The following is an 18998-nucleotide window of genomic DNA, read 5'->3' as shown; positions in this document are numbered from 1 at the left end:
CTGGAGAGCGCTGACTTTTACACTCACAAAACCAGGTCAGCTGTCTCCGGCATAGGCACATGCCAATTTTGAGAGGACACACCCACATATCACACATACAGTACTAGATCTCCCTAAAACTCGTAATGTAGTCACATTCATTTTCTACTGCCTATCCTTTCAATCATGTCGCAGTCCTCGAGACAAAGACCCCAGGGATCCTGCATACAGGTGACTACTCGGCCCATAAGTCGGAGGTTTAGCATCGAGTTGTTGCATTTTCTTTGTCTGAAATGTCTCTGGGATATCCCAGGCGAGAGATACTGCATTCAGACTCAGACAGTGTGCAGTCGGGCTCACAGTGCAGGGTTGGCAGGACTAGCACCATGCCAGCAGGGGTATTTCATCTCATGGATCAGGGTTACCTGAGCGATTATGGTTCACTGCGGTAGAGGTGAGCTCGTTTGATTGATGGTGGCTGGGAGGGCAACGTATTGGTCATATCAGAGTTATTAATTATTGTGTCCAACGTTGAAAGTCTTTACCGGCAGCAGCAATCTGAAAGAGTCATTTTTTTAAACCGTCCGTTTCTAAGAACTGAACTGAGTTTAGTGGATTGAGTGAGTCACTGAAACAAAGACAAAGCCTTGTACATGAAGCTGGAACACCGCATCGAAGAAAAAACACCACAGAAAACTTTCATTTGAGAGTTGTATGCGAGGCTGCGTCTTAAAATGAACCAAAAATGAAAACCTAAACTTTCACATCTAACCACAATGCTGCTTCTGTAGTGTTTTTCGATGCTGGTCCTTACACACCCGATGGCAACATCTGTGCAGCCTCATCGAGACACCATCTGTGTTTTGAGATCACTGGAAAAGCAAGGACCAGAGTGGCGTGGGGAGGGATGACGTTATGGATAAAGTAACACATGGTGGTCAAGGAGAGAATGGAAGATGAAGGAGAGAGAGGAGCGGCCCCCTACAGTGTTGGGTAAACACAGTGTCTGTCTGTATCCATGGCGAAAAACCCTGAGTGGAATGAGACGAAGAGGAGTGGGGGGTGGGGGCGGACAACACTGAAAAACAAGGTCATCACGCTTTCCCTTCTCCCCTTCCGTTCCGCCACTTGGCATCAACAAAGGGATGTTATGTAACAGCTATTTATACTCGCGCTCCCTTTCCCTCTCACGTCAAGCAGCACCACGTGCAAACCAAATGCTGCTCTGTTCTCCTCCAAGTCCTTTTCCTCCTTTCCTTTGTCTCTTCCTTCTCCCCCCCTCAAAGCAGCCGCCTCTCTCTTTATTTTTCCACCTGAAAGAGAGTTTGTCGACTGCATTGTGTTGCTTTTGCAATATCGGTTAAACGCACCAGCAATGCAAGACTTTTTTTAGAGGGAAACAAAACAGCATGCCATGCGGTTACACAACAGATGGCTGAGGAGGGAAATGTCACAAGTTGCAATGTCACAACACAATTCACAGCTGTTTTGAGCGCTCTCGCACAGCTGTCACAGAGGAGCCAACAAGTCCAGAGAGCACTGAAATGCATTGACTGTAAAACCTCCAAAACCTCCAACGGCATGTATGCATTAGCTTTGCATGACTGCAGAACCAGAGGGTGCGTGTGGATGTAGTCAGTCTTCTCTCATCGTAACACTTAAAGTTTACGGAAAAGGTATGCCTGATTTATGAATTTGAACTTTACACCGTCCGTGAAAACATATCCGTTTATTTATTTTTGAAACGTACACGTAGGAAACTGTCCAGTAACTCAAAGAACACAAATATTTGTACTATGTGGCACGTTTCTAGCACTGCATACAGAGTAGGTTCCCCGAAAAGAAACCTCCCTTCTCAGAACAAAGAATGCACGGGTGAGAGCAGCTCCAGTTTCTCCTCAATCCCCTCTGTGTTCCCCCGTCCCTCCCCCCCCTCTCTCCCCACTGCCCCAGTTCCGGAGGCCCAGTATGACCCAGTTTGGGCCGACAAGAGAGTGCAAGGGAGCGGGAGAGGCTGGTATGTTTTGTAGGCTGAGACATTCCTCATTGTTCATTCACATCGGGCTTATGTAACGCAGACGGATCACGTGACGTAGCGCTGCAGCAGCCGTGGGAAGCCAAAGCATTATCTTCGCCACAGTGGCTTCCTTGCTCTAATCTGATTATGCAAGCCCCTTGCTTCCACAACACCACACAGATGGAAAGCCAGGGGGATCAACAGACAGAGCTACAGATCGATGGAAAGACAGGGGGATCAACAGACAGAGCTCCATGCAGATGGAAAGACAGGGAGATCCTCAGATCAACCAACAGACAGAAAGACGCGGAGATCAACAGACAGAGCTACAGATCGATGGAAAGACAGGGAGATCAACAGAGAGAGCTACAGACAGATGGAAAGACAGGGAGATCAACAGAGAGAGCTACAGACAGATGGAAAGACAGGGAGATCAACAGAGAGAGCTACAGACAGATGGAAAGACAGGGAGATCAACAGAGAGAGCTACAGACAGATGGAAAGACAGGGAGATCAACAGACAGAGCTACAGACAGATGGAAAGACAGGGAGATCAACAGACAGAGCTACAGACAGATGGAAAGACGAAGAAATAAACAGACAAAGCTATAGAAAGGTGGAAAGACAGGGAGGTGTTAGAGTGGTTAGGTTAAAGCAAATAGGGAAAGAAGAGTAAGTTAAATTGCCTAATGCACACATCTGCCCAGTGACAAAATTAAGAATATTTTACAATATACTAATCTACAAACTATGGCCTTGATTAGCAGCTGGCGTGGCCTTTGAGCCAAATGATGGTGTGCTAGATATGAGGTGGAGGAGAGCCGCCTCCGTAATGTATATGTGCAGCTATGGTGGCCCAGTGACCCACATACTGTCGATCCTCCCGTCATAAAAACCATCCAGGGGACGTTGTAGTCTTTCCACTGAGCAAACCTAAAGATGCACTGCACGATAAGCTGAGCCTTTACGTAGATAACTGCCCATCAACTTTAAAACACTGCAGATCAGTTACAGTAAGTGGAATGGATAAGTGTGTCATTTGTATTATTTTACAATAATATAGATTAAAACATGTAGCAGTTGAGTTTTTCAAAAGTAGACAGTTGACCCAAGGATGTCCCTTCAGTTTCCACATGTGTACGGTGAGAGATTCAGGGGTTAACTAACCTGGATGGTGGTGTTTCCACCCTCCAGCAATGCAATAGCCAGGAGGATGCTTTCTTGGAAAACACGGTCACTAGTGGTGTTCATGATGAGGTCAATGACCAGGTCAGAGGCTCCCTCTTTGTCCAAGTGACACTGCACCTCTGCCAGGCTCATTTCTGCACGACTCAGCCCCCCAGGACTCCCTAATGCTGCAGAGACAGAGACAGGCCAGATCAGAATCACATGGATCAGGTATACGGTTTATGGGATTAATACTTTCCAATCATTGTCCATTCACATCATGTATCAAATATAGTTCAATAAGAAACGCCCTGCATTTAAAACAGGAGCTAAAATTGTAACTTCAGGAATTTGCAGGTATGTTCAAAAAATGCCCATAAGATAATCCTGAGTGAGACACACGATGTTTTCATGTGTTTAACAACCCAACGGTACAATGAAGGGGAAAAGAAATCACCTTGCTCTTACTTTAGTAATACAATAGTTGCTGCCATCTTACTTTTCAACATCTGCAAATGCAGAGGCCTGATACATTTGATCTACATCTTCATATTGTATCATTGTTTTAGCTTGCCCCTTTGACTTGAGGCTTTACCCCCTTCATTTAACAAAAAACAAGTATAATAATAACTATATAATTCAATCATCAAAAAAATCTCTCATATATATATATATATATATATATATATATATATATATTCTAGTTTATTTAGTGTTTTTCTTTAATATTTGACACATTAAACTGCAAAGCTTGATATTGAAATTTGACACAATATTGCACATAGAAACCTAAAACGAAAAGAGGGAAAAGGTAGCACTCCTTTAATCATACAATAAATGGATCCAGGTTAACGTATGGGACAGTCATTGCAAAGTCAAAAATCATTGATTTAAAATAGGCCAGATTTCTAACTGTGATGCTCACCCTGTGCTAATTTGTGTAACTGTACAGCGTTGTGGAGTTAATTGCTCATGACTTTGCCTGCACATTTCCCCTCCGAGGCCTCATCTTCAGCCTACATATGGAATAGTCAGCCTGGCTCTTGTTTCTGCAACAGGTGCAACGGCTGTTTTCACGGGAAGTAGCAGACTAGTCACCTAGCAACAGCCAAAAGTGGATCATTCAGGGGAGGGGTATATTTCCTGTGATCGGTTTTCCAACATCTTGGTGCACATGGGAGAGATGGTGAACCGGCAACCATTGGGGATTTTCTGTGTCTTTTGAGTTTAGTTGAAAATGACAACATCTGGCTCATTCATCACAACTGTACGTCACGCGTTATATTCATAAAATATGGTGTCACACCCACGTTACACTGAATGTGAAAACACTGCCTCTCGCGCCACAGCAGACAACAAGCCGTTCTGGTTGTGAGGTGAATGTGGCAGCACCGCATTGACATAAAAAACCCTCACAGCTCATATCATTGGCACCAACATGTCCTCCAAAATCTACATGCAGATAAAATGTTACATCATACATATCAGAACCAAACACTCAAATAGGAGAAACACTGCACAAAGAATCAGTATTCAGTATTTTGACTGCAGCTATAGTTACACAATGACCCCGTTATCAGGCGGTGATAAGAGTGAGGTGCTCTGCGTGCTCAAAGGGCAGCTTCACAGTGCAACTCTGGAGCTGATAACCGGCTCGGGGCCAGACAGATGGAGTCCCATCCTAATATAACATTAAGAACATTGCTTTACTGTGACTTTAGGGGCAGGACACATTTTGGCAACCCAAAAAAGGTTTATCTAGACTGCCCCCTAACAGCAGTAGCAGTTGCAGTCATTACTGGCAGCAAAGTCATGCACCTCTTTGGCAGAGGACTTCGGCTCAATTACAGATGTTGAAATCAGTGTTTTTGTGGCCTTGTGTGCGCTACACAACTACACTCGTTTATTTCTGCAGTTAAGAATGAACAACCAACTTCTGTCCTCGGTATCAAAAGCTGAGCAACAGCTGTCCCACCTGATTGATTTTTGCCGGGTCCTACTGGACTGAGGGGGCCATTGCTAAATGACGTCAGGCTGTCCCTCCTCCCACCACTTCGATAAAAGTTGCCATAGTAACGATTCACCAGAATCTGTCTCAGTGCCTCGCCCTACGAGAGGGAAAGAAAGGGAAGGATGTAATGACGTGAAGTCAGCAACAGGGAGAGAGATGTTGTATAACAGGGATAACATGCATCATCATTTCAGAAGCACATAAAGACACCGAAACAGACCCCCAGAAGATGACAACGACGTGCTCTTGTAACACACAGTTATGGAGAAACCGTTAACATTTCAGTTAAATATCGAGTTAAAAGAATTGCCACATTTCTATGCAAGCAAAACTTGCAGACACAACCTGAAGTTCACGTCATTCACCGCCCACACAGCCGACACGGACACGTTTCACAGCAGCAGCGGTGACCCTATTCAGTGACAGCGCGAGGTCCGTGGTGTTCACCGAGGCAGACCTGGGTCCAGCCCTCCCACACTGTGACTCATCCACTGGTGAGCCGGCAGCAGCACGACTTTGTCGTTGTTATGGCAACCACAGCCCATAGCTACCTGCCAGACCTCTCGTGGGATAAAGTGCAGGAAATGAGTTTTTATTTTTTTTTGTGTTCGTGCGTGATCATGTTCAAATCATTGTCAACTGTGGGTGGTCCGTGATAGCCGACAGCAGCGTTATGAAAGCTCCGCTGCCACAGTTATGCTCTGGAGTTATGTATAGGTAGTAGGTGTGAAGGACGTTATAATAATTATTCCATCATTTTATTAGTTAGTCAACTGTCTGTATTGTGTGTACCGCATGGTATGATCAGCTGTAGTCAGAAGATGCTTCCCTGGTCTCTCTGGAGAATACTGCTCTTTCACTGAAGTCTTGACCCAAATCCTGATAGTGTCCTGTCATCTAAAATGTTGGCACAAACCGGGCCTGAATCATATCGTCTTTGTGAACTTGTTGAAAAAGTTGGTGAGTAATAATAATAAAAAAGCAGCATTTTAGATATATGGTAATTACTACCCTCCTGAAATAAATGCAGGGCTGTGATCATATGAGAACTGAATTGTATCAACAGCTGAACAGCCGTTGGACATACCTGCTGGCTAAAAAGCTTCTTCTCTTGGAGATGATAATTATATATTGATTAACTCCAATCAATATTGTTGATCTGGAATATCAATATTAGAGCTTGCCTCTTTAATGGAAATACCTGACGCTTTGTGGAGTCCCTGCATTTAAATAAACCCGTTAGATAAAAGAGGCTGTGTTCTTTTTCTTCCTTCAGGTAAACAGTAGTTAGGTGGTTTGGTGTCACTTAAAGCAGGGAAGGGGAGTGATTAGAAACACAAAAAGCAGGGGGGGGGGGAAAAGGCACAAAAAGGTAATTTTAAAAACTTGATATCTCACTCTGAATCTCAGAAGTATTGAGGTTTTCAGTTAAGCTGCCATGCTGTTGCAAGTACCTACCCTCTTCTGGTCCTCCAACAACTTCTCAGGCTGGTTCTGATCCAGCTGCTGGGTGCAGTGAGGAGTGTGAGCAGTGGTCCAACAGATACAAACACAGGGTTAGTATTCATGCAGGCAATTGGCAGGTGAACAACCAACTCGTGAGCCTTTTTAACTGCTTTAAAAGTGGCAATGCGAAGGTCTGCTCGGTGTGAATTGTCATGCATTTACTGCAACGTTAGGAACCAGAGAAGCATTATGGTTGTGGCGGTTTTAGACGGGGAAGACAGGAGACGTGTACAATGTTGACGATTAATACCATGTTAAGACATGTCCAGTGTGATTTGATTTTTTTTTCTTGTGTTTTTTCTTAACTTTAGTTAATTATTAATTTTGTAATTGCTGTCTCAGAGTGAGTTCGGGAAATGTACTTATTTGCGGTTGTTCGGTTGGCTTAGCTTAACAAAAATACTGGAAATGGGGAGTAACAGCTAGCCTGGCTCTGCCAAAAGAAACCAGTATTTCTAAAGTTCCCCGATTAACATGTCATCTCTATATTTCTTCAATCCTTACAAACACTGAAATGTAAAAATGATAAATGTGGGTTTTTTTCTTAGCCGGTCACAGCGACTCCCTGGAATCTCTGCAGTCACGATGGCGATAAGACTCCAGGAGGTCAACAAAGATAATAAGCTTATTTCCCAAAATGTCAAACTTTTCTTTTAATATTTCAGGAAAACTGAGGAAAAAGCTGAACTAAAACCGGAACAGTCACTTAAAGTCAGGAATGAGGAAACACCAGGTGGAAGGTTCTTGTTTTAAGCCATTTTGTAATCACCAAGAGTAAAAGGAAACTGGTAAACGGCAATGTTCTACATAAATTGTTATGTAAAAGGACACACGAGAGGAGGGACGGGCGAGAGGAGAGGATTGGCGAGGGGCGATGGGGTTAGAGTTATATAATCACACCAAAAGGAACCAGGTCACTAAACCAGTGACACAGAGCTGCTTACAGTGGTCATCTGGCACCAAAAACACAGAGGGCAAGTGGCAGAGCAGGTGAAAGACAGAGAGGATGAGAGAGCGAGAATAACAAACACAGTAGGATCAAATAACTGACAGTTGACGAGTCTCTCTCTGTCAGTCAGGGTCACAGGGTCAGGGTCACAGGTCATGGTATACAGTACTGAATGGATGCATATTCAGAGGGTGGTTACTGTTGCTTCTGTATGCACCACATATGATAAGTTACCTTTATCTATATCATGTCATGACTCTGCGGTGTACTTTTTGGACGTGTGAATTTGAGCCAAGTCAGTCAGACTCAAGTCACATAACCATAGCTGGCCCTCACCAATTGGTTTCCCTAGACAAGATTTTAGCCAATTCCACCACCAATCACACTCACACTGAAACTGCATTGCTTTGTCTTTGGGATTAAGTCATACCGATGGAGCTGCATTCCTCAAAATGATGTAAGAAATTCTGCAAACACCTGAAAAGTCTTTCCAACTACTGAATTTAAGGTGGGAGTAACTGCCATTAACTCTAGATATGTACCGTATTTGCTGTTAGGGTGATGCTGCAGGCAACCCAGAAAATAGGGCCTATTTAATAGGCCCTATTTATATTGTTATGTTGATGTGGGCTTTTTTGTAATATTTCGAAATAATCGTACAAAAATATCATTAGTGACTAGTACAAAAATATGAGAACTTTTTTCTGGATGGAGGATGGCACAGGCATTCTTCTTCACCACCTATGCCAAGGGACGACTCTGCACATATCTGATGCATCCATAAAATTAACACAAATTCGCCTTTTCACTTAACCTGACATGTTAACTTCCCCTAGTCCAAATATATAAAATATATATAGTCCAAATATATATAAAAAAAGCTGCAACTGGACATTCAGTGAGGCCGTTGAACAGAAAGGAAGCATAAGGCTCACCTTAACTGGTGTCTAGAAATACCCCTCGCTCGAACAACTGACAGCTATGCTTGATAGTTGAATAAGTTACTCCGTGAACTATCAAAAAACAACATCAAAGGGGTCTAACCATGGCAGCACATGCGAACAACAGGTTCCTCAAACGGTAGTCAAAAGCTGCAGTACACGCTGTCCTGAGAAAAGACATATTTGCAGAATCCCCTGCTCAAAAACCACAGCTTCCACAGCCCCCAGCCCGACAAAGAACATCTTCAAAAGCGAAGTGAGACAGAGCGAGCATGTGAAAGTGACAGTCAGTGTGAAAGAAGAAAGGGAAAACGCAGAGTAGACTATCATAAACACTTTAGAATACTCATATTCAAATGACATTTCAGCACATATAAAAGCTACACTTTTAAGTTGACCATGGAGCTTTTTTATTTCTTATATCACTCATAATATCCAATATTTCCTGTACTTTTGTTGACGAGCAAAACTCGTCAGCTTTGTACTTGTCTTGAATTATTGACCTGAGACGTGACTTGGATTTTTCTGTGTCAGGACTTCAAACGCACTTTTGACAAGCACAACAATTGCTTTGATCCTGCCTGAAGACAACTGGGTAGGGCAGAGTTCAGCAGCAGGTCAGGGGCCCATATACTGGAAGAGCAACATCTTCCAACGAGTCTGTGGACACGGCCTCACTGTCACAACTTCAAAACACAAAGAAATATGTTGATCAGAGTACGTAAGTGCAACTAATCATCCCCGGTCTGACCACAGACACCACAGGGTAACCCCTCACAGCTGCCACATCCGCCTTAACGATAGTGCATTCCACCAAACTGGAAACTCCCCAGGGCAAACCCCTGATCAGTCTCACACCTCACAATGAAAATGCGTACACACACACACACACACACACACACACACACACACACACACACACACACACACACACACACACACACACACACACACACACACACACACACACACACACACACACACACACACACACACACACACACACACACACACACACACACACACACACACACACACACACGAAGAGGGAAGTCAGCACTGTGTATCATGAACTCTCGTCTTGCATAACTCCGACAGCCAAAGAGCAACAAATGTAGCTGATATTCACCTTCCTGACACTTAGCAACGCATTGGGGAGGTAAAAAATGCATCTCATGCTATCTCTATTTTTTTTTTAAAGGCATTGTGACCCCAACAATTTCATTATCAATCATATACTATCATGCCATACTGCTTTACTCAAAAGGGCGACAGAAGAGTCAACAGCCAGCTACGCACATTCATGTCACACCTACACAAACACTCACAGCCAACCCTATGAAGTTTACACAGTGTGGGTGTGTGTTTGCATCCATGTGAGTAAGGTTGTGAATGAAAGTGGGGAGTATAGATTTGGAGTAGCTGATCAATTGTGTCACAATGATTTAGCGGGGACCAAAAAGGGGGAAAAGAGAAATATGAAGATTGGCACATTGGGGTGGGGAGAGGAGCAGGTTTCAACTCAACTGACACTCTGCTTTTCATGTGTAGACAGACGGAGATACAACATTTAACAGGTGTGTGTAGGGATCATCGCTCTCTCACAATCCCCCCCCCCCCCCCCATGATTGCAACTGGCATTTACACACACAAGTAGTGTGGGTAAACAGCTCCTCCACACTTTTATTGGCAATTACAGCTGAAGGTCACACATCGGCAGAGGGGCTGGGTTCCAGGAAAAAAAAAAAGCCCGGTTCTTATGTAACCTCAGCCCAGAGTTGGCAGGGGCCCGGGAATCGTGCAGCTCTCAGGCAAGGGAAAACTAGGACACAGCCTCGATGACTGCCTCAGCTCCTCACACTCATGCACATACACAGCACGCACAGTCACAGTGCCTCCCATTGGCGCCTCAGGGAGGTGCAGGGGAAAGCTGAGCATCGTCAAGACACGATACAAAACTATGATGACCTCACCACCAGTTTTCCCTCAAATTCTGGAAACATATATGGAACGTCCCATTATGTATTATTGAGTCTCTATTATTGTCTCTTATTTTTCTTTATATGCCTATATCTCTTTTTTCACATTTGTTTTCTGTTTTCATGCTGTGTGTTTCAGTGTAAAATAAAAGGGCCTCAGTATTAAACTGGAATTGATGTTAAAATATACAGTAAATATGTCTCCCAAGTTGACTTTTACTTGATGTGGTGCTGACAGCGGCAGAAAGTAGGGCATGTAACTGCAGCACTGGCAGTTTTCCCCAGACAGCGAGTGACTCACCTTGAAACCTGGAATAACAACTCTGTTGCGCAACATGCAGTCAGCCACAGCGCACATCTCCCCCCCCCCCCTCCCTCTTTCTCACAGTTTTCAGTTGATCTACACACCAGTTTACGGCAGGAATCAACGTACCACTATTTGTTACCAGCTGTGCCTAAAGCCTCCACCACCTACAACACACAGCCACAGCAGCTGCTACAGGACTATTGAAGAACTACTAGTAGTAGAACACAGAAAGCAGCTCAAGGAAACAAGAGCACGAGTAGAAGAAAAAGAGAAACAACCTTAGGCATATCCATCTCATCATCAAAGGCCCTGAGCTGAAAGAGAACAGAGGGTTTAAGGGGTTAGATAACAACACAGGCAGAAGGAAGCTAAAGCAGAGCTCATTGATACAGCATGACATACGAGTTAAAATTGTGGATATTAGCCACAGTGAGCAGAGTTGGTGAAGTGTCATACAGTGGTGAGTGCAGTGAGTATGTGACCAGTCCTGCCTTACCGACTACAGAGGTAACTGTGACAGGAAGAACAAGCCAATTCCCTTCAAAATAAGGGTACTCACTGGGTGCGTGGCACAGTGATGCAGTAAAATGATATTCAACTACACCTACATGGATACATCATTTAATCACATATTGCATAGATCTCATATTGCTGTTTCTATGTGAAACCTTGCAACTCAATCTTTGATCATGCGTTTCTTCTATTTGTAGTTCCTGCAAAGTTAATATCTATCTCCGATCAGAAATCCAATGTATGCCCCAGCTTCAAACCCCCCCCCCCCCCCCCACCCAAAACAATCAAACCTGCAATATATTTTTCTACAACTGTATTAATGCATTTCATACAGCACAATATACAGTAAATGCACTTATACGGTGCATCACCCCACCAGCTTCTCCTACCTTCTCTCCATAACCACGGTCTTTTGTCATCATCTCTCGCAGCGTTTGCAGAACTTTGATGCACAGTCTCTCCTCGTTTTCCTCCAGCAGCTGCTTGGTGTGTTTGATCAGCCTGCACGAGCACATTACTTCATAAGTCTAATTCACAATGAGAACACTTACTCACATGCCAATAATAGACATATTTTGCTGAAGAAGATATTTACAGTACTTACTTGCATATGAAACCTCCGCTCTCGCACTTCTTACGCGAGTCGGTGTTTTCGGGGAAGAGCAGCTCGGGCCGATGCAGCACGTCCACCAGAACCGACAACTCAGCCTGGACCAACGGGCGCAGACGGTCCTCGAGAGCGGACACAATGTCCTACAGGGCAGAAATAGACGCGTCCTTACTACTTGAACAATTTGACACACATCAGCAAGCGCAGATGCTCACAAACACTGCACCTGCAGCCTCTCAATGATGTTCCTGTAGTCCCGTGAAGCGGTCACCACAGAGTCCCTGCGAGCAGCATTGCGAGCAGAAAGTCTCCAGCTCATGGCCGTCTTCTGGACAATGTTGTTGGATTTCACAAACAGGTTGTTCACCTGGTTGTCCAGGTCCACAGGAATGGCTATTGCTCTGCCTTTCGCTGGCGGGGGTACACACAGAGACGCACACAATTAGTGTGTGACGATAAATCAGCTCCAGTAAACTCTCCTTACTAGTAAATGTGATGAATAAGCATGACTCAAAATACTGTTAAACCAACCGCAGATGATGGACTGATCGAGACATTAAGGGCTTGTGAGAGAGGCGTCGACATAAGTGAGAAGGATCTTGATCTTACCAACATCAGAGAGCACCTTGATGCAGTTCTCAACAGAGCCCTTCTGGACTGGGACCAACCAGTTACAATGGTAGACCCTGAATACTGCCTGCAGCAGCTGCACAAAGACTGGCTGCCTGGTCTGAGAAGAAGAAGCAAGACAAAAAGTGTGTGAGCATGTAGATTAGCATATGCATCTATCTGGACTATCGGCTCTCGTCTTTAAAGAAAGAAACAGGTCCCTCGACAACATGCAAGATATGCATCTGTCATTTACAGTGCAGCACCAACAATCTGGACCAGCAGCTTTGTCTTTTAATAAAACAAACATACACCTCTCCACACAGTGATGTAGATCAGCTTGTGTGACAGCACACGTAGTCAGAACAGCATGCTGACTCAGTGGTGGTTTGTTACTTTAACAGGAGACCCCGAGCAGACGTTCACCGAAAATGAATTAATGAGTTCCCTCTCAAAATACTCACACATACAAAAATACTGAATTTTCTCTCACACCCAACAATAATCTGTAAACACCCAACTCCGTGTTTTATCCGCTGAATTGAACAAATACCTGAAATATTTTCCCCAACAGAGAGGCCTGCAGCAGAGGATACAAGCAGTGAAGACATAAAACAGCCCGGATGCGTCACAAACATACTTCCAAATACATTTCAGAGACATGCATTACTGGAGACGTGTTAAACGCTCTATAATAAAGAGCTTTAAATCGTAAAACAATGTGATGTTTGTAAAAAGTGTAAGATGACAGTCCAAACATTTTTCTTTTGTAATTGCATCAGAGTTGACCAAAAGGACAACCATTATTTTACCGACCACAAAGTTATTCATAAAGCGCTGAAAATATATATTTTGTGAATTCAAAACAATGTCTATGAAACTATGACAGTTTGCTTCATTAAATGGAAAAAGGGAGCACTTTGTATGCATGCTACAAAGGAAATGATTAATCAGCACAACAGGATGCCAACAACCAGAATCACGACTAACCGGTCTTAACTTCGTAATGTCTGATTCGCTCTTCGGGATCGTGACTAACATTACTCTGATGAACACAAACGAATGGGAAGAGAAGGAGAACATTCATTCTCCCTCAACACTCGCAATCATGTTCATCAGATGAAAGAGAATTCTGAGAAACTCCACGGAAGCATTGATTTGACCACTTCACGTGAAAACACTGCAGCGTTAGTCATCTGAAAGTTAGACTTTTGATTGAGGGGTTTCTCTGGAGTCATTCCATTTGTTGACCATATGGGGTACCTAATACAGATTCATACATATTTGTACTTACATTATTTCTGATGGACAGCTACAGCACGACACACAGTGTGCACAGTGAGGTTAGCAGCTATTTGCATGTAAATATTAAGGGACAGGAACCCCTGAATCTCGACTATCTGTCGCATGCTTGGTTTTTCTCGGTGTTTACACACCTGCAGGCTGGTGCTCTGGTCAGAGAAAGGTGAGCTGAAGAAAGTCGTTACGATGCTCATGACCGTCTCCGTCACATATCGCTCCAGAATGATGTCTGCATGCTTACGGTCGCTTGTATTGTTGGACACCTGCAGACATGAACATAATTACATAATTGCTTGTATTTTACCAATCCTCATTTCCTAAGTGAGGTAAAAAGTTGCCGTAGAGCCTCCCGGTGTTGCTTACTCGACAAATGTCAACCAGGAAGTTCTCAAAGAGTTTCCACATGTGGTTAGAGGTGTAGATCTCCTTCATTTCCACCTCGGTGTCCACATAGCAGTGGTTCAGGAAGTTGATATAGGCGATCTTCACCTGAGAGATTAGGTATTAGAATAATTAAAAGCATGAAATATAGATGCATTGAGAAACCTCTGTATAAAAGAGTGCTTCCTGCATCTGCTCCATAACTGGCTTGTTGTTTTCTCACACAGTCAAAGTCTCAGCATGGCTCAGTCTGAGGCTAATCTCACCTCGGGGATGCAGTCCTCATGGGTCACCACGCGCACTATGTCATCCAGTGGTAACAGGCTGTTGCACTTGATCTCTGTGTAGACGTTCTTGCCCTCAGTGCAAACAGCCAACAGCTCCACCAAGTGTATGTGGTACATCAGCGGACTGTTCTCATCCATGCGGTCCCGCTCTGATCGCATCATCTGGACCAGTGTCTGGAAGGAGGCGCGGTCATTATAGAAGACCAGCACATCTTCGCCAGCGTTCACCAGCTGTAGGAAGGAACCAATATACACGATTACGTCAGTACATCAGGAGACATAGCAGCAGCATAGTTCAAACATTAAAAAGGAGATTAACAAAGCATGACCTCTGCCATGACGATGTCCTGACACTTTTTGATGAATTTATTCTCCGCTTTGACAATAGTCTGAAGGAACTTGAGGTACTGGACATTGCGGCCGTGTGTTTCGATGCAGTGGACAAAGTGCTGAACCACGCGCTCGTTGATCTCACTGCACAGCTGGAAGTTGTCCATGAAGATATGCTGCATGGTGATGGCTTCTAAAATCTGGACAAAAGAAGACAAAAAGAGAGAGGAGCACCAGAACACAATAACGGTGCTTAAATAGAAACACGTGTGGATATCAAGTGGTGCGTCGTCTTGTTAGGACTGCTCACCCCTGGGTTGAGGAAAAGATTGATGTGCTTGTGCAGCAGGGCTTGGTTCTGCTGGTTTCCTGCACAGAAATTCTGTAGGAACTGGTGGGCTAGCTTCATGATATCCTGCATACGCACATCTTCTCCCTGGTGGGGAAATGGCTGATGTGAAGGTTTGTCCACTTTAACGCACGCACAAAAAGCATGGCACTGAACAGTTTACAGAGAGTGATGATTAATACCTTCTCGTAGGGAATCTGGAGGAGCTCAAGGACGACAGCATGCGCCCCCATGTTCCTCAGCAGCCTCTGCTGCTGTTTCTTGCTCTTCCTACCTGACAAACCTTCTTGGACACACAGCCTGCTGAGCCGCAGCAGGATCTGATAAAGAAGGGAAGAAAATGGGAGGGGGTGAGGTATGTGGAAAAATATGTGCAACATAGGCAGATAAGAGCTTGATAACTACACTTATAAGTGAGATAGTTACCTCCTTTACCACCCTGTAGTTGTAACTGCTGGTGCTTTCTGCTTTCTTTGGTTTGTCTGTGCCCCCTGAATCTCCCTACAAGGTTCACCAGAGACAATGCATCAGAGAAAAGGGTCTTACGCCAGTAAAGATAGTGTTAGTGGTGAAAGGCTTTCAAGTGTCTGTGTGTGGTTCTTTTGGTGTAAAATATAATGCACCCTTTTATGCTCTTGGTCAGTGGAGAGTCCTTCTCCCCCATCCATGCCCTCGTCTGGCCCCTGCCTCTTGTACACCCAGAGCTCAGACTTCTCTACGATAGAGCGCAACTGGTCCAGGTCTGACTTTATCTGCTTGTAATTTTCCACATCTTGGCTGGTGACCAGCAGCTGGACCTGTGAACACATATATATATATTACAACATAAAGAACAGAGCAGACGACGCTGATCCCACATGCATTTTTGTGTGTCGGCATGCATGTGTCAAAATTGTAAAAACAATAAAACGCACAACAAGTTAGTTCAAATGGAAATGGTTTTAGTTTCTTCCATTGTGAGCTGTAGCTGTAAACTGTAGGGGTGGGGGGGGAAATCGATACAGCATAGTATCGCGATATTTTGCGTGGCGATATTATATCGATACACGGATGCCAAGTATCGATATTTTATTATATAAACTATTTAAAAAAATAAATAAAAAAATAAATTGCTTTTTCAGTCCACTAGATGGTGCCGAGTTGTTTTCTGGTGAAGTCAGCAGAGGTGCCGGGTCTGCGTGGGTGATTGGTAGGAAGTTGGTCGAAACAAAGATGGAGACATCAGAGAAAGAACTCATAAAACATGTTGTTGACACAGTTTTCCTTTGGGGACATAATTTGCAGTTGAAAAAAGTAATAAATCGCAATATATGTTATCACAATACTCAGAATATCGCAGTATCGTGATAATATCGAAGTATCGCGATAATATCGTATCGCGAGATCTCTGGCGATTCCCACCCCGAGTGAACTGCATACCTGCTTAAAAGCCTGCAAGACCTCCTGCCTTTGGCTGAAGTGCCTAAAGAGCAGGTGGAGGGCTCTGGACACCAGAGGAGGATAGTCATGCATGGTCAAGTGGAGAAGGACCCTCAAGAAGGTACGGCCACCATGATCGTCCAGGTCCAGTGGCGTGTTTTCTTCACTAGACACACACACACACAGAGCACACACTCAAGTGTAAAAACATCCTCTTTCTTGTATTTTGTGACTTTTCCTTTCTTGAAACTGGGATTACCTTCCACCAAATATCCCCTCTGCCTGCTCTTCTATGTTCTCAAAATCCAAAGCTCCTGGAATAAAAAGACACATATTTGTAAACCAATAAATTTCACTGGCCCCACATTTGTATAATATGCAGCAACTGATGTTACCCTGACCTGGCATGTTGTTAGGTCCTTCTACTGCTCCAGTTATAGATAATTCACTCTGAGAGTTACTCTCATCAAACTCCCTCTTAAATATAGACAGCAGACAGGAGATCCTGTAGTCCAGGCGGACGTTCAAGATGAACTGCAGGGCAGGACGAAAAGTGTTATGCAAAGTTTTTAGAGGATAGAGGGACTGTGTATGTGTACAGTAATGTGATATATGCTTGTACATGCCTTTAACTTTAAATTAGGGCTGTAACTAACGATTATTTTCATGGTTGATTATTTTCTTGATTAATAGATTAGTTGTCTGGTCTATAAAATGTCAGAAAATTGTGGATCAGTGTTTCCCAAAGCCCAAGATGACATCCTCAAATGCAGTCTTTGTCTACAACTCAAAGACATTCAGTTTACTATGATAGAGGAGTCAAGAAACCAGAAAATGTTCACATGAAAGAAGCTGAAAGCAGAGAACTTAAACTGATTCCTCAAACCGATTAATCCCTTATGAAAATAGTTAATTTAACAGTTGGCACCTAATCGATTAATAGTCACAGATCCTCACCTGCAGGATCTCAATGATCTTTAGCTTGGTGTCCATGACCAATATGTCCCGTTTCTCAGGCTCAGTCTGGGTCTTGACTGTGACTCCGTTGGAGCTGGTGTTTGAAGTTGTGGGTAGGAAGCCCCCTCCTCTTAGGACCACTTGGGACATCAGCTCTCCGACACCGTGAATGGACCTCATCACATTGCTGCCTGGAAACAAGCACACATTCATAAATACAGACTCAACTCCATGTCCATGAGATGTTTGGTCCTCCACTGACCAACCATGATGTTCCTACCTTTGCTTTCTTCTTCTTGTTCTTTGTCCATCTTGTTAAAAGGGAACATTGTGCTCACATGGACGCAGTCTAAAATAGCCAGCAGGATCTTGGTTAGTCTCAGCAGGTCACTGAAGTTGTAGAAGCCAAAATAAATCAGGTTCCTGGCCAGATTCACCACCTAACCATGGACGATAGATCAGTCAAATAGGTTTTGGGGTTTTACCATTAAAATGAGAAAAACACGAGTGGGATAAGATATCAAGAATGTGCCAAACTGACCTCAAAGGTCAGCTTGTTCTTCTCTTTATCTGCAAAAGGGAAGCTCTGACACACCACGTCTCTCAAGTAGTTCTCAACAAACTCCATAGTCAGACAGAATCGCTCGTTAATTTCATCTTTAGATGTACCATCATTGTCGTAGCTACAGTAAGACAACAAAAAAAGAATTGGATCAATCTACAACATACTCTACAATGAACACTATTACATTTGTTCATTTACTCACTCATCAATGGCAATCTCCGAGGGGATTTCAGACCAGAGTCGAGCATATTTGACAGGGGTAACCTGCTCCTGAGGATCACGATCTACATGCATGTGCAGCATCATGCGGCAGAAGGAGGCACGCAGATCATAGGGCAGGTCTTCATCTGACATGCATCGCAAGATCAGGTCCACATCCAGCTGGCCAGAGATCTTGTTGATTGCCAGGTACTGGCGGTCCAAACACATCCTGGCAAACAGGTTGAGCTGGTACCTATCGCAGCACAAACACACTGTAATGCAACGACTTACATTTGAAACAGCAAAATGCTTTTTTTTACGTTCACCACATTGCTGCCTCTGCGCCGGCTCGATGTTCTCCTTTCTCCCAGACAACCACCTACAAAAATAGAACAGTAACTACCTGTAATAACTGATCACCTCCTGGTCCTCCTTCTGGCCCTCCTTGGCATCCTGAGCCAGCTCCCGAATGCTTTTACTGCGGATCTCTTGAATGCGGTCTTTCCAAAACAACCACACCTCCTCCTCATCCTCCTCCGACTCCACAGAGTTCTCCCCGAGCGGCGCTCCCTCGATCTCAAACCTCGACAGTACGAGTCTGCAGGAAAAGGGAATTTAT

The 18998-nt window shown here is 44.1% G+C and overlaps 1 protein-coding gene across 1 annotated transcript in view; it reads right to left on the bottom strand.

Annotated features, from left to right (window-relative positions):
- Positions 1-18998, bottom strand: part of LOC306775503 (inositol 1,4,5-trisphosphate-gated calcium channel ITPR1-like) — a 59060-nt gene that overhangs the window by 19275 nt on the left and 20787 nt on the right. Inside the window, exons 19-40 of the mRNA XM_079265948.1 lie at positions 18783-18977; positions 18381-18632; positions 18155-18296; positions 17894-18053; positions 17614-17804; positions 16916-17190; positions 16657-16822; positions 15861-16034; positions 15664-15738; positions 15420-15557; positions 15199-15324; positions 14888-15088; positions 14538-14789; positions 14254-14379; positions 14025-14153; positions 12589-12709; positions 12206-12390; positions 11974-12122; positions 11759-11870; positions 6633-6680; positions 5139-5271; positions 3164-3351 (exon numbers count right to left, since the gene is read on the bottom strand). Of these exons, the coding sequence (XP_079122074.1) occupies positions 3164-3351; positions 5139-5271; positions 6633-6680; positions 11759-11870; positions 11974-12122; positions 12206-12390; positions 12589-12709; positions 14025-14153; positions 14254-14379; positions 14538-14789; positions 14888-15088; positions 15199-15324; positions 15420-15557; positions 15664-15738; positions 15861-16034; positions 16657-16822; positions 16916-17190; positions 17614-17804; positions 17894-18053; positions 18155-18296; positions 18381-18632; positions 18783-18977 (3538 nt within the window). The remainder of the gene's footprint in view (positions 1-3163; positions 3352-5138; positions 5272-6632; positions 6681-11758; positions 11871-11973; positions 12123-12205; positions 12391-12588; positions 12710-14024; positions 14154-14253; positions 14380-14537; positions 14790-14887; positions 15089-15198; positions 15325-15419; positions 15558-15663; positions 15739-15860; positions 16035-16656; positions 16823-16915; positions 17191-17613; positions 17805-17893; positions 18054-18154; positions 18297-18380; positions 18633-18782; positions 18978-18998) is intronic.

This window comes from Melanostigma gelatinosum, assembly GCF_949748355.1.
Source record: "Melanostigma gelatinosum genome assembly, chromosome: 3".
Lineage (NCBI taxonomy): Eukaryota > Metazoa > Chordata > Actinopteri > Perciformes > Zoarcidae > Melanostigma > Melanostigma gelatinosum.
Note: the sequence above shows the minus strand (reverse complement) of the source record. Positions and strands in the feature narration are given on the sequence as shown.